The sequence below is a fragment of the Quercus lobata genome, chromosome 12, assembly GCF_001633185.2.
Source record: "Quercus lobata isolate SW786 chromosome 12, ValleyOak3.0 Primary Assembly, whole genome shotgun sequence".
NCBI lineage: Eukaryota > Viridiplantae > Streptophyta > Magnoliopsida > Fagales > Fagaceae > Quercus > Quercus lobata.
This window is the reverse complement of record NC_044915.1, coordinates 24,467,212-24,491,828: the sequence shown is the minus strand read 5'-3', so window position 1 is coordinate 24,491,828 and position 24,617 is coordinate 24,467,212. Positions and strand designations below refer to the sequence as shown.

General features: G+C 34.4%; 2 protein-coding genes across 2 annotated transcripts; one reads left to right on the top strand and one right to left on the bottom strand.

The window, feature by feature from the left end:
• Nucleotides 1-843: 843 nt before the first annotated feature.
• Nucleotides 844-7,865, bottom strand: LOC115972094 (peptide chain release factor APG3, chloroplastic). Its single transcript, XM_031092243.1, has 15 exons — nt 7,614-7,865; nt 7,469-7,525; nt 6,031-6,111; nt 5,864-5,921; nt 5,667-5,770; nt 5,113-5,164; nt 4,791-4,840; nt 4,395-4,460; nt 4,134-4,298; nt 3,663-3,735; nt 3,397-3,529; nt 2,926-2,983; nt 1,913-1,960; nt 1,423-1,506; nt 844-1,188 (listed from the first exon to the last, which is right to left on the bottom strand). Exons 1-15 carry the CDS (start codon nt 7,761-7,763, stop codon nt 1,117-1,119), a joined length of 1,251 nt encoding a protein of 416 aa, XP_030948103.1. The 5' UTR covers nt 7,764-7,865; the 3' UTR covers nt 844-1,116.
• A 9,621-nt stretch (nt 7,866-17,486) lies between these two features.
• On the top strand, nt 17,487-23,118 carry LOC115971421 (zinc finger CCCH domain-containing protein 32). Its single transcript, XM_031091339.1, has 7 exons — nt 17,487-17,920; nt 18,083-18,225; nt 18,866-18,928; nt 19,101-19,220; nt 19,331-19,621; nt 19,704-20,015; nt 22,466-23,118. The coding sequence occupies exons 1-7, from the start codon at nt 17,818-17,820 to the stop codon at nt 22,844-22,846; spliced, it is 1,413 nt and encodes a 470-aa protein (XP_030947199.1). The 5' UTR covers nt 17,487-17,817; the 3' UTR covers nt 22,847-23,118.
• The last annotated feature ends 1,499 nt before the right edge of the window (nt 23,119-24,617 follow it).

Sequence of the window (24,617 nt, the reverse complement as noted above, 5' to 3'; positions counted from 1 at the left end):
TCAGTCCAATAGTGTGGACAAGGGGAATATTTGGTTAGTTTTGCTAATTTATCAGCAACTGCATTCCCGTCTTTCTACATGTGTAAAACAGGATGAGACAAAATTCAAAGCAAGAGCTCTAACATCCTCAACAATGTGACCAAAGGGGCTCAAGCAACTTGAGTCTTGAGTTAATAGCGTTAATGGAATGCTAGTAGTCTTCAACCTGGTAGCATTTCGATTGTGCCATATACTCCTGAGCAGAGACGTGCATTAATTGACTAATTCTCTACTCACATGATATTTTATTAAATCATGGTGGGTACCCCAGTCCAATCTGCTGGCGTGGGCCCATCAGGGCCATTTCGGTAGTTAGGCAGTAGGGCCGGCTCAACAGAAAGACCAATAGTCCAGCGTCAAGTTGTGGGTCCAACTAATTGCTTCGCAATCTGGGAGAGGAGTAGGCCCATAATGGCAAGGTATTGACCCTTTGTAAGGCTGTATCATAACCGTACACTCTATTTCCGGTTAACTCTATTCTACTTTCCTCCACTTCCCTTCTCTCTCCCTTCAATCTAAACAGGCTCTAAGTTATGTGAAATAAAAGAATTCTGAATTCACGGTGACAATTTGTGTATTTTTAATGGTTTTGGGATTAGACAAAGCTCTTCCATGTTCTAAATGCTGGCCAGTGTTTCAGTCCAAGGTGAAACAACACAGACATGCAAGTTTCTAAGAAAATTTGCAAAAAGAGAGCTAAATACATATGTGGTAGCTAATGTTCAAAGTTCATGAAACTTATGCATTCAATGAAGAAGAATAAGTTCTTTTTTGTTGTTGTTGGGTGGGGGTGGGGGGGTGTTGTTTCAGATATGAATACCCTTTATCTTACAATTTCAATAGAAACCATTTCCTCATTTCATCTGTACATACATATAAAATAAAATAAGGGTCTTCTAATCAAACATATCAGCCAATTACAGAAGAATGTTTTCATGTAAACAGGTTTTGGGGGCAGACATCGTTTCCTTCATTTGCTAAGAGCAACTTTTTTTTTTGAGAAACTTTATTAATGGTTTCCTGCGTATCTGATCCAAAAACCTGAATTTACTAATCACTTGCCATAGATGCTGCTAATTAGCCAGTTGGAGCAACTGTGGACTCTGCGAGTTCCTCTAGTAGTTCCTTCTGCTCTGTAGCAGCACAAGCCTGCAGGAAACAAGCAAAATTATTATTTTTTTGAGTCCTGAAACAAGCATTTCAGTGGCAAGGAAATCGTTGTGCTGTTCCTCTTTTCTAAATAATGTAAATATTGTGTATTAAATTTCTAAACATGAACTATGATTAAAATAAAACTAGAAAAAAAAAAAAAAAACACACACACACACACACAGAAGAAATCGCACATCAATAAAAAGAGACTATGGCTGCCAAAAACAGTACCTGGACTGCAGTCTCTATATCACCATCAAGGAAAGAGGTGAGCTCAAAGTTCATCTTTAGCCGGTGGTCAGTAACCCTATTGTCCTAATAAAAATAATGAGGTGTTATAAACTTCCTCAAAACCTTCCAAGCTTATCAACACCAAAATGGACATTTATATAACTTATCTCAATATAAGATTACCCTTCTTCAAGACAAGACAGCCAGACAGGCTTATAATTCAATGAGCAATTGGGTTGTGATTAGCTGCACTGAGTGACTCCCAATGAAATTGTCTTATTAGTTCACTAACACACTGATAAAAAGGTTCTTTTGTTTTTACACATTATCCATGCATTTTTTGCCTTTCTTGCCTTTCTTCCACTTACTGTTAATAAATTCAGATAATTTTTCATTACTTGTTATTAGGGTATAAAGTGGTCTCCACAATCTCAAGAAACTGGTCCCTGTAGTAATCTCAAAGAAAAATGGTAAATGCAATATTAAATACCTTAAAATTATACGTTCGAATCTTTTCCGCACGAGAACCTGTGCCAACCTGCATTTCAAAATAAACATGAATCATACTTTGATCCAATGTCAAAAGGCATCATCTTAGGACATTTGAACAAAAAACTATTCAGAAAATAAGAATTATCCAAAACACTCAAATAATATCTGGGCAAACAAGTTCCACGGCTCATTCCATAAGGACTATAACCTCACATCAAAAGTTGGAGAGTGCATACATAATGGCAACTGGGTGGAAATTAGCAAGAACATTGCTGGTCATCTAGGCTCTCGCTATCATCAATTATTTGTATTAAAAAGAAAAAAAAAAAAGAAAAGAAAAAAAGCCTGATAACATAAAGCAATAAAACTCCTATCGTCATTCATCTGGAACAGCTAGATGAGTACATATCAAGATTCATCTTCTCTAGGTCAATCCAAAACTTTTTTAAAAATGGGGCACAACATTATGTAGTTCTTGATGCATTTGCTGGTATACTAGATAGGATTGTTAAAAAAGAGGCGGGAAACAACCACTTAAAAATAATGTCAATGACTCTCATACTAGAGCATATTGATATGCAAACACACGTACAACATTTTAAAAGTTCACCTATTAGATCTCTAGTTATCTAAATGTTTCTTCCAGTGGTTAGCTTATAGAATAACTTCTCTGCACTAGTTGCAACTGAACAATGATAAAATTAACAATAATGCCTTCAAAATGACAAACTGGAGATTGAAAGTATGTTAAAGTGACTTGTTGCTAAATATTATATGTTTCTTAACTTAAGAGTTACTAATGTACATTAGGTCAACTTATCAATAATATACTCAAATCAACACCTAAAGAAATCAATGTGAAATGTGAGACACTAAAGATTGATAGTATATTAAAGTAACTTTCAATGTGAAATCAAACTGAAGATTGAAAGTATGTCAAGGTAGTGTTGTTTGTTTCCTTAGAGTTGCAATCTCATACACATCTCAAATATTTTCTAAGCTGAGAAATACCTGTGATTTCCGTTGACTGCTTATCTTTTCTTGTTGCTCCCTTACTTTCATCTCATACCTGTAGCAAGTTCAGGGATCATCATAAACACAGAAAGATACTTAAAGGGGAAAAAGGGGGGGAAGAAGACAAAACATGCAATTTTAGAGTGAATATATGGAATTCATAGTTGTCAATTGCATGTATGATATAACAGACCAGGCCTTCAAGATATAACTAATAAACAAGAAACAACCATATATGGGTCAGTCCCCATTAAAAATAATATTAAACACACACCTCACAGAAGATTCAAACCTTAGTTTGTGGAAACATTCAGGAGAAATGAAACATTTAGGAATAGGGAATACTAAAAATACAAATTATAGTGTGAGTGTGTGTGTGTGTGTGTGTGTGTGTGTGTGAGAGAGAGAGAGAGAGAGAGAGAGAGAGAGAATGATAGAATGAGAATTTGCACATGGTGAATTGCTCACAATTTTGCTCTCAACAACTGAAAAGCACGATCCTTGTTCCTGAGTTGAGTCCTTTCTTCAGTGCAAAAGATGCGAATTCCTGTTGGTTTGTGGACAAGATCAACAGCTGTCTCCACCTTGTTGACATTCTGGCCTGCATGATGATCACGCAAAAGAAATGACCTAATGAGGATTTTTCATTCCTTTTTTTTTCCTCCAGAAAATGAAGCATGGAAAAGCAAATCACTATATGAATATTTATTTTTTCAATTTTGCAGATCCATTACCTCCTGCACCCCCAGACCTCGCTGTTGTTAGTTCAATATCTTTTGGGTCGATCACCACCTCAACGTCATCCACCTAAATCAAGAATTAGCGTAAGCTCGAAGGATATAGTAAAATAAATAGGCATCAAGGAGAGAAAATAAAAGACAAGACAAACAGCATTAACAACATCACAGCCACAAGAACAAGCATCCAGATTCTGAAGCAGCCTTAGACTAATGTTTTCTAAAGCATTGTCCGCAAATATGCATCCAGAGATCAACATTATGAGGCATTGTTAAGGATTTGTGACTCATTTTAAGAAAGAGAAATTGCATGCAAAATTTTCTAGTAGAAAATGGTTGCCTTCCCCCAGACTAGACAATAAAAACCCCACTGCTTCTGACATTGAAGATTCCAGTTGAAACTAAAAATATTTGACATGAATTTTATTCAAAACCCCAGATGTAAATGGCACACCAAATGCATTCTACCTCTGGCATTATGGCTACAGTTGCAGTAGACGTATGCACACGACCCTGCGTTTCTGTCTGAGGAACACGTTGAACCCGATGAACACCAGACTCATATTTTAATTTGCTGAAGACACGATTCCCTTTGATCTCCATCACAAAAGTTTTAAATCCTCCTTTTTCAGCCTTAATAATAGAGAAATAAATACATAAATAAAAATTCTGCAAGTCACATAGAAACAATAAGATGCATAATTCTGATGGAAAGCTAGGAAGACATACATCTGAGCTTGATAAGGGGGTGCACTTCCAAGAATTTCGTTCACTGTACTTCTGATACATACGGACCTTGAGCAAAAAAATAAAAAGGAAGGAGCATTAGAATGCATGCAGAAGCACTTTCAGAAAGGATGAAACACAGTACAGAAGCATGTAACTAATTCATATATAAGTCCAGGAAATCATTAACAGAAAATATTAACAAAACAAGTATATTCTATATATTCTGTAAGCTAGACCCATTAATCTCCTGTCAATGGTAAGAACTTTGACTACATGGCCAGCATCTTTTTCTGCATATGTCAATAGTAAATATTTTTTTCTATTTTCCAATGCTGTGTGCAACTAAAAATGAATCAATGCCATAGATTTGGAAGGATAAAAAAAGCATGTACCTACAAGATCACCGGCCCATATTCCAGCCTCATCGCCACCAGTACCCGCCCTTACTGCAAAAGAAGAAAAACTCAAGAATGACCGGATGAAACAGAAGAATTGTAGAATATAAGCAACCTATAAGGCATTCGGCCTGAATTAGACCAATGCTTGATAGATGGATTACATCACCCCAAGCCATGGCTCATTATCATAAGTAAAGATTATAATCAAGATCAGCTAATCCACATATGAGGATGCATTTTTACTACAGCTATAGCCTAAATGATATTTGGTTAAAAATTGATCAGATGGTACAATTTATCACTGGCAGAAGAGAACATACCTTCAATCATTATATTTCTTGCATCGAGAGGATCGGAGGGTAGCAGTAACACCTATTAATGTAAAAGGAAATTCCATGTTTTTAGCTTCCTAATCAGGGGAAAATGCAAATAAAGGGAGGATGAAAAACAATAGCGCATTCCAAGTTCAGAGAAGAGAAAGATTAGTATCATAATGAAAATGAGGATAAAAAGTTTGGAGTTTTCTCTAAAGCTCAACTTTTAGAATGTTCATTAAATTAATAATTTATTGATCTCAGATCAAGTCTATTAGTACCAATTTGATGAAGCCGCTGGCATTTCATGAGTGAAGCAGCAGGTAAAACAATGAATCTAGTAAAAAGATATACTGCTTAGTCAAATAAAATTTTAGGGAAAAAGCTTCATAAAAAACATTTAAAAAAAGAAAAAGAAAAAAAGAAGAAGAATAGAGAGAGGGAGAGAGAAGAATATATAAAACAAAATATGAAGCATTTGAAGGAGCATATAACTATAAAACATTATAAAAGCATATATGTATATTTAAAACATATATCACTGATACAAAGTGGATAACCTTTAGTTTCTCCTCAAGCTCTTTGAGTTGATTGGATAAAGACTTAATTTCATAAGTTATCATCTCTGCCATATCCTCATCAGTGCCATTCTCTTTTGCTAAAGCTGAAATGAGAAACGAGCAGAGGAAGATAGATGATTGTTAACACAAACCTTAATATTTTTATTTTTTGCAAAAGTAAACAAGAGGGAGTAAACCTTTTGCCTCTTCTAACTGCTTCTCACAGTCCTTCAAACTTCTAAAGGTTGACACAACCTACAAGTACGGAAGAGAAGAACAACTATGTCAGTAAAAATTGCAACTAACTGCAACACAGTGTTAAAAGTAAACCCACCCTTATAAAAAATAAAGTGAAATACAGTACCTCATCAAGCTCAGCCATAGATTGTGCCAGCTTTTGGTATTCACTGGGATTTGAGACGACGTCTGGATCAGCTAACTTGACCTAAAAAATATCATTGGGTAAATTCAAATCCAGCATTAAAAACCAGATCAACTATTAGGGCTGCACCATAATAAGAGATTATACATTGTGGATATAAGAAACTAGGTTTCATAGGCCGATCACTGAAAACCTCAAATAAAGTTCCTTCAAAAATAAGGGGCCAGATTTTAGATAAGATAATAGATCTACTAATCTGCCTTGCAAAATTAGTAGCACTAGTTTTATACTTGTCTTCAGATTCCCCATTAAGCCTATAGTCTGCACATACCAGTGGCTGCAAAGAGTTCCACAGGGAAAAATGCTATCTGAGGAAAGGACACAATGAATGGGTTTAACTGTAATGGGTCTACCTTCAACCAAATTTGAAATAAATAGTCTTGAATTTGATTCAAAAGTACATTGAAGTCCAAGGTTTTAACCTTACAACATATGCTAATCTATTCTCCATAGTGGAAGCTTTTTACTCTTCCATGGACCATAATTACCTTCAGTAACATAATACAATCTTTTTTTATAGGTTATTGCTTTCAGTAACACAATCATGTCTAACTCTGGCACCTTTCATGTGTTTATTGACCGTTCAGTCTCTCGTTCTCAATAGGACAAATCTCAGAATGACTAACCATTACTTTGTGATTCATCACTTCAATCAACCATATTTTATGCATAAAATGTGATTCATTACAAATCAGCAGAATTCAACTAAGCCTGAATCCTCATTAAACTCAAGGTGGCTATGCTCATTGGCTAATCAGGATCGGCTACATGTATTTTTTCCCACCATTATATCCTTTTTAAAACCATCTCTCTATATAGAATGTAATTCCTTCCACGGAAATGGTACATATGATTCTCTAACAATTAGTCCATGATAATTGTTCAACTCCACCATCTCCTAAGCTAAATTATCATCCATCTCCCAACCTTCTTCTCAAGGACTTTGCTAAGTTTCAATCAAAATCTTCAAAAGGCTATATCCCCATTATTTGCAAACTACTTCAAAATCCCAATTAGACAAACCATACCAAAAAAAAAAAAAAAAAACCCAATACTCGGATTTGGAAATACAAATTCCCTCTTAGATCATTTTATAGCAAATCATCACAAAACTTCCATATCCTATGAGTACAAATGCCAATAAGTTATAACTCAAATGGCACTTCCTCTAAGCCAAGGTGAGATTGTGGGTCCAAAACTCACTGGCTAAATGTAGAACTTAGCAATTAAAAAATCAATTACAAGTACAAAACAACAACTAATTCAATAAATATATATGACTGGCCTTGAAACACACACACACACATACACTGATACACATTAACAGTGAAACAATTCACTCAAAGCTTTTCAGGCATACCGATAGGTCTTTCCAAGTCTTCTCAGCAGACTCCAGCTTCGTTATCAAATATGGTTCCTGAATTTCACCAAAATAAATAAAACCCAAGTGAAAAAAACAAAAACAAAAACAAAACAAATTTTTTTCTGGGATTTTTTGTACTGACCGCCATGCAAACGATACTTGGAGCTCTGCGAAGTGTACGAGAAGGTCGAAGGACAAGACAACCTCTTCTGGGTCGGTGGTCATGTCGTGTTGGGAACTGGGTCAGAGTAGTCAAAATCCGAGCTGTTGGGCTCGTTGTTAAGCTATCCATTGCCTTCACAGTTTCAGCAGAATTGTGAGGCACACGTATAAAGCTTCTACGCTATAAGTTTGGGATAAACAAAAAAGAAAAAGAGTGGGAGCGTTTGGTAATCTGTTTGGGCAGTGAGTTACAGTAATCCCAGTTTGGGAACTCAATAATATTATACCCATACAGGTCAGGTGTATCTAAACCTGTCAGTCGTTCTAATTTAGACACAACCCAATTACACGAGTCACCCGACACAGTTTTTGGCAGATTTTTTTTTTGATAGGACAGTTTTTGGCAGATTAGGGTTTAGTGGAGCGAATTGACCCATTGTTACCGGATTAAAGTGACTCAATTAAAGTGACTTGATGTTGTGTTGACTTGCTTAATGCATAATGACCCAATCATATAAATGTTAATTTTATAAGTTTGAATTTGGTAAAGATGGGGTATCAAATCCATATTTTACACCATTTAATAAGAGATCGTTATATTAGTTTTTTATTTAAAATTCAATACAGCCTACCATACATAATAATATCTCAATAAACTTTTAATTAAATTATATTTTCAAATGGGTATTGGAATTGATTAAGTGTGGTTGTGCATATTCTTTAATATGTAATATGAAGATGTGACATGTTGGAATTTGAGGAAGTAAAACTTGAGTTTTACACTGCATCCTTATTGAATTTAATATCTAATTTTATACAACAAATTTGAATTCCAAATATAATTGAGTAGTTAAAAGAATTTTAATGATTATATTGATCAATTCTTTGTTTTGGGTCATTTTAAAATTATTTGTAATGGGCCATGTTCGCATTGACAAAATTCATGTTTATTAAAGGAATGGAAATGGGTCATGTCTATATTTCTCAATACAACTTGTGTACTAAGTGATCAATATGCTTAATAAATGGGTCATGTTAGAGTTATAAGGTTTTGATACTATTATCAAATAGGTCATTCCACTATCCTTACATAGACATAACATAAACACAACTTGCTAACACGAATTACTTTCACACTTGAGAGTTTTGACTTCAGCGCTAAACTTGTATCAGGCTCAAAACTTGATACGACTATTGAGAGTTCGAGATACAAAATATGCCCCTATCTTCTTGTCCCCTATTGAATGAGCAAAAAACCCACCTATGGTGGGGCCATTTTTTCCATCTAAAATATTGATGGCTCAAATGTGAGCAACCTAGGATTAGTTAGTGGTAGCAATCTTATTAAGAATCAGCTTGGTCATTGGATTTGTAGTTGTGTGAGAGATATTTGAATTACTACCCGTTGCAGGTGTTGGAATGTGTGTGTTTCAAACACTAAGCCTTTGTTTTGTATCCCACATTGGTTAGGAGTGAACCTTGGTATGTGTTTATAAGCCTTGTTACGTTATAACTTAAAAATAATGGAGTAGGTGTTGGGCTTGGGTTGTATCCATTTTCCTTTTCTTCTTCATCTAGCCCAATTCAATTCAACCTATTAAGCATTAACCAAGCAGCCCGTTGGGAGCATTTAATGTGCTACTCGTTGGGCATGCACAGTGACTATTGGAGCAGCCCATATATCCTCTGCTTCTTTGCTATAAAACCCTTGGTTTTCACTCTTTTCTCTTCAATTTTTTCAACTACACACAGCCGCCTCTCTCCCTTTGTTCTGCTCTATTTTTCTGCTCATCTCCACATAAATTTCAACATCTATTTTTCGATTTTAAGGAAAGGCAAATAAGGTTGTTCTTGGTTTTTCTTGCTTGGGTGTGCATTCAACTTGAAGAAATTGTTATAGTCTAATCCTGGGGGGTTATTCAGCCAAGAGAACCATTTGCATCGAGTTCTACTTTGGGTGATATGAATCAACCTTTAAGGACAATGCAATTTGCGTGATTCTATAGTTTGTGAGATTTTTCTAACTCTATTTATTGATTTTTGTCATTGCTAATTTTTAGGGTTTATATTGTTAAATCAAAACTTGTTTATTTAGCCATATTTTCCAACAGCAGGTTCTTAGGGATGGCTAGCATCTTTCCAACACTTGCAAGAGTACGAGGTTTACTAGTTTTGAAGTTGAATTGAACACCTTATACTAGTTGTTATGCTTATGAAAACACCTGAGGATGTTAAACTAATTCTAAAATCTATTGTTGATTGCTGTACGTTCTTCTTCAAATGGTAAGGAAGATCAAAGTCAAACACATGTAAATAATGGAAAGCTAATAAAGACTACAAACGCTTTGGCTAGGCTAGCCTACAAGCAAACTAGAGATTTGTCTTGATTTCAACACCTATCCAAGAGGTACAGTCTTTTGCTGACTTCGATTCGTCTAACTTAATAGCATAGTTTGCTCTCATATATTCGGAGAATCATGGTTCAAATTTTTCGTAACTTTGTAATTGCTGAATTGTTATTAATTTTCCTTTTTTTTTAAAAAAAATCTTTGAGATTTAGTTTGTATTTCCCCTTATTATAGAGAGAGAGGACTCAAACTAAACCTTATAACTATTTTAGTATTTTCTTAATACCAAATCATTTAATTATAAACACCATGTCTTGGGTTTTGTTTTGTTTTTCTTTTGTAAGCATCATAGTGTCAAGTGCATCATATACATAAAAAGTCAAACAATTGTTTTAGGATGACCACTAATTAACAACATACAACGTCTCTTTTTATTTATTTATTATTATGACATGCAACGTCTCTTTATGCAAACTAAATAGACAACTATAATTTATAGCACAACATCACCACTATAAAATAAAAAATAAAAACACCAAACAACCCACAAGCAAGATGTTGACGTTTTGTGTGGGGACAAAAAAAACATCCTCCAACGATAAAGAAAAACAACGGAATCTATTCAAATTAAAATTTGCGTCACTTAAACAATATGTTTACAACAATAATGAAATTTATAATAGAAAGATGCAACAAAAGCATGAAGAGCACAATTTCTTGATTACCATAAATTTTCACTACTTTAAGTCTTCGTTTGAGAGTTCATAAAAAAATTGAATAGAATGATCATAAAAAATAAATAAATAAAAATGAATGGAATGGAATGAAGTGTGTTAGGAGAACTACAATATGACTCTTTACAACCATTTTAAAAACAGGTCCGCGTGGTGTGATGTTAAAGGCCATAAAAGATTTTAATGTGTCTTCCTCATTACTAATTAGTTTTGAGGTAAAATGACACAACTCACGGTTCAACAAATGGTATCAGAGTTAAGGTCTTGAGTTCAAGTCACTAAAAAATGGTATCAGAGTTAAGGTCTTGAGTTCAAGTCACTAAAGTGTCATTGTGATGGAGAGATTGCTTGGGGGACTACAATTTGATTTTCTACAACCACTCTAAAAACATGCCCGCGTGGTGTGATGTTGGAGGGTATAAAAGATTTAATTGTGTCTTCTGCATCACCAATTGCTTTTGAGGTGGAATGACATAGCTCACAGTCTAACAAAATGTATTTAAGTAAAGAAAATGAATGGAAAAAAAAAAAGGAATAAAATGTATTTAAGTAAAGGAAATAAATTGAAAATAATGAAATGTAATGGAATTAAGTAATATTGTTTGGATGTTTTAAAATAAATGGATGAAAATGAATGGAATATAAATAACCTTATTTGGGAGTAACATAAAAGGAAATGAATGAAATCATTTTATGGCAATATTACTATTAGACTCCTATTTTTTTTTTTTTTTTTAAAGTGGCTAAATATATAGAAGTATTTTGGAAAATTTTGGAAAAATATTAACTAAATATAATTTCATTTCCTCCAATTTCTCTCAATTTTGGAGAATAAAAATTTAATGTTTTGAGGGAATAGAGATGAATGAGTGTTCCCTTCTATTCATTTCATACTCTCTCACATAAACTCCCAAATAAGGAAATAAACTTTACATTACCTTCATTAAAATTCTCAAACAAAGGAAATAGAAAGATATTAAAAAAAGAATTCGTCCAATTCCATTAACTCCCCCAAACAAGCATACTTCGAGTCTTCAACGATAACCGCAATAAATATATTTTGTCCAAAGTAGGTTTTAACTTTTAACAACTCACAAACGAATAAGAATTTCAACAATTTATATCAATTAAGAATCCAAGATGAAGCTCTATTTGTTAATAGAAACATACTGAAATTTTAGTAAAAATAAACAAATCACCTTTGAAACTATGACCAAATTAAGTTGCTGCATAAATCCCTAATTTATTTATCTCACTTTTTGCTTTTATTTTTTGTACATCCATTGTTTATTTATTTATTATTAAAAAAAATCTCAAAAGTCGTTTTGTTAAAAAAAAAAAAAAAAAAAGGTGGCTCACCATTACGACAACCCACGTCTCTCAATAAACCTCTTTTCAATAAATGAACTGTCAAATAGGAAAATGAACTGTCATTTGATGGCACATAAAAATATAAAATATAGGGGGGTCCCTTCAGAAAGTTGTAGTATCTTGATATCATCTTAAGTTAACCCCATGATAATTATTGCATATAATTTGAGAACATGGAAATTTTATTTTTCCTTTTGTTGCTTGAGTGGGCAACTGGACATGCCAAAATTGCTTGATAAGATTTATATAGAGCTTTCAGTGCTAGTCCACGAGCTAATAATCCAATCAACAGAACCATTAATGATCACATGTTTATTGCTTCTGATTTCTTTTGTTGCTTTGAACCTTAAAACTTAAAAAAGTGTGGCGAGGTCCCCCTTCCTCAACCTCACGAATCTTTAAATCTTTGATATGGTGATAGCAAAATACACAATTAACAATCCATTAAAGTGTAATGAGGCTGTCAAGAGTTATACCTCAATTGGTATTTTTTTTTTTTTTTAAGGGTGAATTGGTATTTTTTTTTTAGTATTAATAAATACATCGAATTCAAATCTTACTTCTCCAACTAACGAATTAAGGAAAAACAAAAAAAATGCAATCAACTCTAATATGGCAAACTGTGAGTAGGGTTGTTCATGGGTTAGGCCGAGTTGGGTTTTTGTCCAATCCAGAAGGGCCGGAATCAATCGATCACTTGGGTCTCCAAGATCTGGACTTGGTGTTGATTGATATGAGGAGTCGGTTCAAGTAGATCTACTCGGAGTAGCAGTTAGTCTTCGGTTGAAGTCGGGTTGGCCGAACTCGTTGGGTCTCGACGAGATCTTGTCACATCTCATCAAGATTTGGTCAAAACTAACTGGAAAACTGCTCCTACTTGTAGAGATAGATGAGATTTCGATGTGGATATCAGTCGGGTCGGTTGAAATTGAATTTCATGAGAAGACCTGCCAACCAACCCACAAGTATCAGTTGTTGGAGGTGGAGACCCACTTATGATTTTCATCGGCATTGAGTAGGCCAATTTTTGGGCTGGCTTGGACGGTTCGAGCAAGTTGATTTGTTTATGGAGCTAATTGAACACCCTTAACTATGAGTAGTTGAGAAAAAATGATGAATCTATATGAATGTAACAGAAAGTTAATCACATAAAATAATTGTGAAAAAAGATGAGATAAAATATATGACCTTGGAATATTCAATGATCAAAGGGAAGATTCAAACAAAAATATGTTCCTTTGAGAGAACCGAATAATACAACTACCCCACAAGTGTCTTGCAAAAGTTGAATATAGTGTACGTACCCTTTAATGGGGAATATCTTCTGAACTCTTTATGTGGTGGATGAATATTGTGAAGTTTTTCATTTTATTTTATTTTTTAGTGCATTTAATATTGTGAAGTTGGTGGCTTTAGAGTTGAGGCTGGTGTTGGTCCATCATAAAAATTCTTTAGTGTACCCCATAAAGGCGTGGGTTTTTTTGTCACTTTAATTTTGTGATTAAGATTAGGAGCCGTCTATGTTGCTAAATGATGTCACTACTACTAGAAGAATGAGATTTGGAAATGCCAGCCGCCGTAATACACATACTTTTCTTCTCTCCCAAAACCGCTAAAAGTTTCCAAAATTGCTGACTTGTGATTCCCTACGTGGCATCTTCCAATTGGGTATGGTCCAAAAGCCCTCGACAAACTTTGGCCTGAATGAAAAAGAGCTATAAAGAAAAAGAAAATTAAATAAAGAAAGAAAGTAGAAAAGGTCTTTGGTACCCATGTTTGCGTGCTGGGCTTCAATATTTTATAAATATTTGTTTGGCTCATAGCTAAATTAATATACAAACCAAAATATTAAAAGGGCAATTACTTTTGAAAAATAGTAGGTTAGCGGTTAGCCCACTAATAAAACCTTGTTGCTTTCATTTCTCATTAGCACTGTTTTAACTTTTAACAGCTCATCTCCTCTATCAGGTATATATATATATATATATATATATCTCCTCTATCAGGTATATATATATATATATATATGATATTATTCTATTCAACTTTCAAGAATAATCACTTACTCTTTTCTTTTGTTGCTACGTAACATGGCAGCTTCCTCTACAGTTAAGAGTAGATATAATAAGGACCAAGCTGGTCAAGCACTGGGGTTTCCTTCGAAAAACATTTTGTGTTGTCATTATTGTACAGAAAAATTTACTTGCCGAGTGCCTAGGCCTCAACATGTCATAACTTTTGAATGGGATAGTATTATCCAACTTGCAACAATGATAGAAAGGTGGTGACAAAAGATTTATGATTTTTTTTTTGTCCCTCTCGAATTAAAATTCTGTAGTATTCAATGCAAAACAGTCAGCAATCAGCATGCTGAAAATGAAGTTTGAAAAGTATTTGTCATAGAGTCATGGTACCATGGCAAAGACCAAGATAGATCCTGCTTAGCCCATGATAATATGTTAGGATAATTCCATTATGTACTTCTTAAATTCCTCAAAATTCATATTTAATGATCATCAATATCTTAATAAGGATATAAAAGTAGTGCTAATCAATGTTTGTTTAAATATTGATAATGTGGTAAAATTTAAACCATTCATCTAATAATGAATTGACGGGGGTTTTAGTTAAGAACTTCACACAAAAAGTCTAAATAGTCTCAATCCAACATGATTAAATCTTAATCAATGTCTTTTTTTTCCATCTCTAGAAAAATCTAAATCAATGTTGATGGAATCATAATTGTGCAATTGAATACATAAACTTTGAACCTTCCACTCAAAGCCATAATCATACCCCACTTATTACACATAAATATCAAGAAAAAAAAAAAGCTTAGCATCTTCATGGTTCAATCATGCGCTTGTTGCTTGCTAACTATTAAACCTCCACGCCACATAAGACATGAAAAGACAGGCACTTCATCTCACAACTTAGTGCAAAAAATTTCCGGTCCCCTCTTTGTGAAGATGAGAAAAATGTCTTTAAAGTCTTTAAGTTTTAAACTAGTATGGACTAAGGGCAACCACATGAGCTCTTGCAAAATCTTGCAAAATACAAAAAGTGCATTATTTTACACATATTAACCAAAAAAATGCCCACATCAGTTAGTGTAAAAGTGTGCAAATATGCATTATTGCTACAGTAATTGTGCATATATGCACCGTTACTGTAGTTCTTGTATTTAATATTTTAGTATTTGTTTCTCTCTCCTCTCTGTACCTCTAACTCTCACCTCACTCTCTTTTTCTCAAATAATTTTGGTGGCACAACTTGTGCCACAACTCGCTCATGTGGTGAGTTGTGGTTGGTGGAGGGGTGTCCCCACATGGACCTACCATCACCCCTTCATCAATCACAACTCGTTACATGGGTGAGTTGTGGCACTAACAATGCTCATTTTTCTCATTTCATTAGATCACAGAACGCAACTCTCTCAGGCTCACAGCTCTCTCTTTCTCTTATCTCATAAATCTTTCTTCCTCTAGCTTCCATCAATCGTCGATCGCCATTGCCATTTAGTATATCCACCACCACCAATCACCGACTCCGATCTCTCGCCGAAGCCTCTCCGATTGTTGATCGCTTGCCTTTGTTTCTAGTTGTTTGATTTGTGGGTTTCGGGTTGAATGAGGTTGATTTGGTTTTCCTTTGGGTTGATATGGTTGGAAGGAAGGAGGTGTCGATCTTGTTGCATAGTGGGAGGTCGGAGGCATCGATCCTGTTGCTCAGGGCGAGGTGTCGATCTTGATAAGTGGGTTTTGATCCATTTTTTATTCTTTGTTTGATTAGTGGGTTTTGGGATTTCATATGGTTGGGTTGAATGAGTTTTTGGATTTCATATGGCTGGGTTGATAATGGTGGTTGCTTGATGATGGTGGTTGTGTGGGTTGTGTTGGGTCTGTGAGAGAGATGACAATGTTAAAGATATGAATATTTTATTGAATAAATGTGTAGAATAGATAAATTGATGTGGGTGTTTTGTAGAATATTTTATTGAATAAATGTGTAAAATAGAAAAAGTAGGTTTTTTCTTGCAAAATAGATGGAACCTATTATAAAAAGTAGTTATAGAACAACGAATAATTCCATACTTTTTTTTTGTCACAACTTAGATGTGACAGACTAAATAATTGGTCTCGTTTGGTATACTCACTCAAACACATGTTTTCAGTTTTTAAATAACATTATACGTATTTTCACGCACTTTTTCACCTACACGTATTTCCACACATATTTTCAAATAACAAAATACATGTTTTTAAGTACATGTATCAAATACCTTCTAGCAATCACTTACACGGTTTATACATGAATCCACTATTTTTTTTAATTAATCATACTTCACGTTATAATTGTGGCAAAAAGGTGTGAAAAATTTGGTGGTGCTAAAATTTTTCCATTATAAATATGCCCACAATGAATATGCCATTGACTACCACCAAGTTCCTCATTGTCAATAAAGACAGACCAATAATAGGAGCATTTTTTGCTTTTTCTGCTCAGCACCCTCCCCCAAAATGACACATTTGTCCCACTTTAACCATCACAACTCTGTTTAACACCAAACCCCACTTCTTGTTTGTTTCGTACCCAAAAGTAAAAACCACCAATCCCACCACACGTGTTGGTGAGACAAGGACATTCTCGTAATTTTATACAGTGTCGGTCATCCATTCATTCTATAAAACCCATTTTTGCTTTTTAAACAATTTTTGCCCTTTCCTAAGTCAGTGTTTACTTCCTTTTGGCGGGTACGAAAACTAACACACTCACACGTGCCAAAAAAATAAAAAAGGATTTCCAGAATAAAGTATTAAATGTTTTTCAAATAAGCTATTCAATGCACTTCAATTCATGCATTTGAACACTAACAATTAACAAAATAAATTGAACACATATCTGCACTTTGAAAAAAAAAAAAAAACACATATATTTAAGTGAGATGGTATTTTTATGATTTTTTATCCATCATGTATACAAATTTTTTTTATTTTTTTTGTTTTCGTAATTTGATAAATACCACAACGGAAAGATATAAATAACAAAAAAATGTAATACGTATACAATCTTATTTTCATATATATGTAAAATTTATATAATAATATTAAGAATATTATAACTTAATTGATCACAAATAAATCAGGATTTAAATTCTTCCTCTCAACTAATGTTGAATTATATATATAAAAATTTCTATATGATAATATAAAAATGAAAGTATCTGTCATTTTTGACAAACTTTCTCCCTAATATTCCTATCTAGATGAATATTGGAGGAAGATATTTTATATTTAACAAACATAATAAAAAAAATGCAAAAAAAATTATAAATAAAAAATCTTAAAAAAAGTGACACACGCACACACAAAGCTTAAAAAGCACAAAAACCGGACCGTACAGTTTTAAGACACTCAGAGAGAGAAGAGAGAGGAGAGAGAGAGAGAGAGCTCCATTACAGTGAAACCTAGAAGAAATAAAAACTCTTACTAATCTCTCTTCTGCTTCTTCAATACGCGTTTTTTCTAGTTAGAGATCGAGCTCTCTGTTCCTCCCGCAACATTATAGTACCATTGTAGAACTGAATTCCTCGTACAACCCAAAACAACAAACTACAACAACACACGTCTCGTTAGAACGTTGTACAGAACCCAAAACCAAAACCAAAACAAGAAACAAGAAACGCAGAAACCCCCCCCCAAATAAAAAAAGAAACGAAACCCGTTTCGAAATGGACTTGTATGGGCGAAACTCGGCCAGAAATGGGCCCCAATCGGGTCAACAACAACAGCAGCCCGAGTGGACCCCTTCTGGTACCGAGACTGGACTCGAAGGTACTTCCTCATTCGCTTTTTGAATTCGAATTTAGTTTCAAAATTTATTATTATTATTTTTTTTTGGAATTTGGGGCTTTTTTCTAGGGTTTTTGCAATGTGGTTAGGGTTTTGTGATAATTGATACTAATTTGAGGTTTTGTTTGTGTGTGAAATTTGTAGAGTCGATGTGGCAGTTGGGGTTGAGGGGTAGTGAATCGTACCCGGAGAGACAGGGGGTACCCAATTGTGTGTACTATATGAGAACTGGGTTCTGTGGATATGGTAGTAGATGCCGTTACAATCACCCTTATGATCGCGCTGCGGTAAAACTGAGCTCTTTCTGTTGTAAATTTATGCTCTTTTTTTTGTTTTTTTTTATGTGGGTTTTCGATATTGTGCGTGTTAGTGAACTTAATTTCGAAGTTTTTTAGTTGTTATTGCTACAATGGATTATGTTATCTAGCTTATTTGTGCAGAATTGGAGGTGTTTTTTAATGTGGGTTTTCGTTATTGTGTTTGTGGAACTCGATTTTGAAGTTGTAGGTGTTATTGACGCAATGAGTTATGTTATCTAGCTTAATTGTGTAGAATTGGAATGTTGTACTCTGATTCTGTGAGAAGTTTTGTCAGAAAGTCGGTGTTTGTTTGGTTGCTGTGGAATTTGAGGATAGAGAAAGGAAGTAAAGATTGGAATTTAATGTGTTATGTGCCTTTTTGTTTGTTTATTTGTCTTGTTTTGTTTTGGTTTTTAGAGAATGAAAATTCATCTGGGCTGAGAATGATTTTTTTGTGTGATTGGCTCGATGAAGCAGTGGCTTTTTTTCTTGTTTTACTCACTGCCAAATAGCAGAAGTTTGTGTTTCAAAGATTAATCGTTTTCATTCCTTTGGATTAACTAGTAAGTGGAGCATTAAAGTTTGAGAATTGGGTTTCTAAATGTAAACTGAGATTAATGCTTCATAGGTTGCAGAAGCAGTAAGAGCTACAGGGGAGTACCCGGAGCGACCAGGGGAACCTGCATGTCAGGTATGCAGTTCTGTAATTATGGATTGTAGCAACTTAAATGGGCTTGTTATGGTTGATAACTTCACAATGTAGATTCCTGGGGAATCTGCTTAAAATTGTTGTTATCTGGCTTGTATACTGTGGAATCATTATATTCCTTTCATATTTATTGTGTTTGTTACTTAATGTGCAGTATTATTTGAAAACTGGGACGTGTAAATTTGGCGCGTCCTGCAAATTTCACCATCCAAAAGATGGAGGTGGATCATTGAGCCAAGCTCCACCAAATATTTATGGATACCCGTTACGACCGGTTTGACTTCCTTTTTTCTTTATCCCATGCACACACATAGACTCTAATATCAATACGTTGTGGAATCTTGAGTATAGTACAATCGAATCACCAGTTTATGTATTCATCAGGGTGAGAAAGAATGCTCCTATTATTTGAAAACGGGGCACTGCAAATTTGGTCTAACTTGTAAATTCCATCATCCTCAACCAGCTGGCACCTCAATGCCAGCGTCTGCACCTCAGTTTTATCCACCGGTGCAGTCTCCTTCGCTTCCTACGCCTGACCAGTATGGGGGTGCATCCACCAGCTTGAGAGTTCCTAGGCCTCCGCTAATACCTAGTTCTTATGTGCAAGGAACTTATGGGCCTCTGTTACTTCCCCCAGGGGTTGTTCCTATTCAGAGTTGGAATCCTTATTCGGTATGCTATAAACTACATGTTGAGATTGAGATATGCCAAAAGTTTGTACCTTTTTTTTATGCCATTGGCATACTTTGTGCAGGCACCTCTCAGCCCTGTACTATCTCCTGGTGCTCAACCTGCAGTTGGACCAACTCCTCTGTATGGAGTAACACCATTATCTTCATCAACTCCTGCACTTGCAAGACCTTATCCCTCGTTCCCCTCTTCAGCTGATCCTTCAAGCAGTAACCAGAATCAACAGTCATTTCCTGAGAGACCTGGCGAACCTCAATGCCAGTACTATATGAGAACAGGGGACTGTAAATTCGGATCATCTTGTCGATATCATCATCCTCGTGACCGGGTTGTTCCCAGTACTGTTCTCAGTCCCAGTGGTCTCCCCTTGCGTCCGGTATGAAATGTTAGTTGTTTCACTTAGACCAATACTTTCCCCTTCTAGCTTGTAAAGTGTTTTCTATTTTTTAAAGAATTCAAAATGATAGAGCATATCAATATGTTCAGAAAAATGTTTGATGGCTGAGGCTGTATCAAAGTCCTGGAAAATGATTTTTGAGGCATATCGTCTTGCTGTACTATATATGTCTCTTGTTTCAATTAGTATGCCTGGAAAACTTGCATTGTACCAGTGCAAGTGAAATTTCTGTTTTGATTTTCTTTTGATTGTGAAGTTACACACACACACACACACCTGGTGAGCTTTTAATCCATGACCTCACCCTCTACCTTATACTTACAAGAGGAAGATTCCATTTGTTGAATTGGCACAATTTTTTTTTTCTTGATTATACTTTATTAGGTTTGAGAAGTTGCTTCTTTTTTACTAAATGTTTTTTTCTTTCTTTCTTTTGTTTTTGATTGGTAAGTTATGTACACAATGAATGGGTTTTGAACCCACAATCTTACATTCTTGTTGGAGGTGAAAGTGCCATTTGATTTGAAGCTCATTACTCATTAGTTATTAGTGCTTCTCCACTAAATATGGGTTTAAGGTGAAAGTGCCATTGATTTGAAGCTCATTACTCATTAGTTATTAGTGCTTCTCCACTAAATATGGGTAAGGTGAAAGTGCCATTTGATTTGAAGCTCATAACTCATTAGTTATTAGTGCTTCTCCACTAAATATGGGTTTACTAATTCTTCTTCTTTGTAGATCATAATATCATTTTGTTTTGAACATGTAATGCTTATGAAGTTGTAAATATCAATTTGTACTTAGAAGTACCTTTTATTTTGATGAAGGGTGCACTACAAGACATTTGGTAATATCTTGATTAAACGGGGGATTTTGTCAATAATGAAATTTTGCCAATGAGCTGTAATTTAAATAGAACTTCCTTCCATGAAGTGGGTTGGAGAGTGAGGTCATGCTTATAGCTCACTAGTTGTATGTGTCACTTATCAAAAAAAATGTCTGTTCTTGTATGTTAAAGAAGTGATTTTGATCTGTATATGTGCTATAAAAAAGAAAAAGAAAAAAGAATTATTTGTTAGAATATAGATTGGTTCTGCTTTGCTTGGTTGAATTTTAGATTAAGGATGACAAAAAGGTAGCTCTATTGTTCATCAATCACACGGTTTATATTTTAGCTTGTGTCTATTTTCATAGCATTGCATGTTTGGTCCATGAATAACACCCACTGCTTCCCACAAAATCTAGAGCATGCAAATTTGTGTAATGGGGCTTTAGCATTGACTGGAATTGTTTTGAGAAATCACTTCATCATGAAAATGACTTCTGGTATCATAGTTAGGGAAAGAGTATGTGGTGGTAAGTTAGCAATATGATTTTTTGTTTTGGAGCAATTGAATTGATTGGATTAGGAGGGCATGGTGGGGCAGCGGGTGTGGTCTCAAAAAAAAAAAAAAAAAAAAAAAAAAAAAAAACTGCGAATGACCTCTTTAATTGATTGACACAATCATGTTTATTTCTTTGTTTTTTATTTTTACGAGGAATAGTTAGTGAGTTAAAAAGACATTGTAATAGAAAATTACAGTGGCCCTGGATGAATTGTTTAGATGACTATGATGAGATGATTTCTGTGAGAAAGCACTAGTAAGGCAAGTTGATGTATTGAAGAAAAAACCCACGTTGAACTCACAAGAGCAGTTGTGTTGCGTGGATGTTGCTATTATAATAGTTTGTTGTAATAAAAAAGGCAATACAAAACAAAATATTGTGTTTCTTTCTTCAATATATAGATCTACTATAATACAGATTTTTTTTTTTGGTTGTTGTCAGCACTTCCTGCTTCTGAAAATGCTTTCATGTTATAGTTCATTTTTTATTGGTAAATATACGTATGCCCTAGTGGATCTTGAACGCATTGCTTCTCCTCCACCCTTGTGAGTTGTGAGTATAAACATAAGGATTGTTAAGTGCTGAGCCTCGGGATAATCTTATTGAAACTTCGTGATAATTTCTTTCCATTATTATAGGCATGACTTGTAATAGGGAAGAAGAGTGAGAGTATAAGAGGGGTTACCAATCTCATCATAATTATACCTTGTTGCTATTTTGTACATCCCCTCCCCCTTCTTCTCTGTTGGGTAAGAAAAAAGAATTGAACTTATCAAGCTCTACACCTCATATGTGCACAACATCTGTCTCCCAATAATGTATTACACATCAAATTAGCTATGAACAGATTGCCTTCAATATTTTATTCACTATTTTCTTTCTGCACCATTTTTAGTTTCCAATGTTCATATTGTTGCCTTGAATTGCGAATGTATCACTTGCTTCCGACTATATTTTAATTGTGCTTAGCTGTGGAGACTTTCCAAATCAAAATGATTTTTTTGGAACATTTTTTTAATATTTGTTTCATATTTTTTAAACAGGGGATGCAACATTGTGCATTCTACATGCAAAATGGTCATTGCAAGTTTGGGTCAACATGTAAATTTGATCATCCGATGGAGGCATATAGTCCATCAGCATCATCTCTCATCGATATCCCAATTGCTCCCTACACAGTTGGGTCTTTGCTAGCTACTGTGGCTCCTTCATCCTCTTCTTCAGAGCTTCGACCTGAATTGATTTCAGGTTCTTATCCAACCAGAATGCCTTCTTCTGGGAATACCAGTAGTTCAGTTGGTTTAATTTTTTCTCAAACTGGGCCAGTTTCACTATCTGAAGTGCAACATTCAAGTCAAATTTCTTCCCCTTTAAGCGGTGGCAGAAGCACAAGACAAGGTGGTGAGGTTCGTCGTTCAAGCTAATGCAAAACCTAGATGAGCCATTCTTCATTATCTTCTGAATTTGGTTTCAGCAGCATAATTGTGCTTCTGTTTATAGATCTGTAAGTCTTTACTAGTCAATTCTCTCAATTGTGTAGAGTTTCATTTTGCACTGTTAAGGACTACCAACCAATTTGGTTTACCTCACACTTGGACTCATCATCTCATGTCATCTATATACATCCATGAATTCCATACGTTATAGTATTTATACATTTATATAAAACTGAGGAAGTGTCTTTAAAGGTGTTTCCCACTTGCTGTACATTGTCAAGAAGGCCTGAGGTGGTTGCTGCTATTTACATGAATGCTAACTGGAGGAAAAGTACAAAACCTATTTCTTGCAGGTGATGGGGTTTCATTTATTTTTTCATGTAATGAAAGTGGATTTTTTTAATATATAGAGAGAGAAATATTTTTTAAAGTAGTTTTCAAAGTTCAAAACTTCAATTAACAAATGCAAAGTATCTTGAAAAAAATGTCAAAGAACATTAGCCATCATAAAGTTATGATTACAATCTCACCGATAGGAGGTAGTGAGTTATAGCTTTTTATTTTTATATATCAAACAGACACTGATACAAGGATTTGTGAAAAAAAGAAGTCCTAACCCAGACCCCATCACACTTGCAACAGAGAAAGAACAGTGGTGTCGTAATTGATGAATGAGTGACAGTTGATCACCAAGGCTTTCCATTTTGATCCATTAATTGCTCTGAAAATCAATGCTGATTTTGAAGTGTTATGGTGAGAGAACGTAGGTGGTGATGACTGATGAGAGGCAAACTCATAGGTACTTAAGTTTAGGAAATCAAAGGTGGAAGTCTGACTATTGAGATGAGAATTATTGTAGTACTTTTACCCTAAAAGTATAAAACAACTGTATCTAGCTTTAGCATTTGAGTTTGTTCAAAAATCTTCCCTTTGTGAGCACTTTGCATCAGATTGTGCAAAATAGTTATGTAAAATTGTGCAAAACCTATTCAAAGTTATCACTATTCATTTGCATTTTAGTTATTAAAAAAAAATCTTTTTCTTTACGTATAACGAGATTGAAGGAAGAGAATGAATAATGGTTGTAGTGTGTGAAGAAAAAGAAGTAATAAAAAAATATATATATATATTTTTAATAAAATAGAATATAGAACAAATAATTTGATGTAGGTGTATTTGAAAAGTAGTACATTTCAAAAAAGAAAAAGAAAAGAAAAGTGGTTAAGTAAAAAGAAAGGTAGGTTCTTATAAACAAGAATTTTTGCATGGTTATGGAGGCTGTAACACATTGAGTTTAGGATTCTTTTGGTTATATGATTGCTAATATATGCACTGAAAATCAGGAAATTGTGCATTGAAAATTTATCAACCACGGATCTGATCAAGGATAATGACAAAACAATAATAAGTTAATTGCATGGGAAAAGACAGGCCAAAGATATATATATATATATATATATATATATATATGAGATGGATTCAAGTTACACTTAGAGTAACTCCATAAGAGTTACTACATTTTTTATAAGCCATAGATTTCTCAGAGATCTAATGGCTGAAATAACATCATTAAATGTTAATATTTACCATCTTACTATCCAATTAATATTAATCTTTTTTTTTTCTCTCCGCCTTCCACTTGATTAAAGGGCACTACTATTTTCAATCGAGCAAGACTTAGGTATAGTACTTAGGTGCTGTTTCTTATGTTTCATTCTTAAGATTCTGTTATGTGGATTTTTTTCTCATGATATCGAAG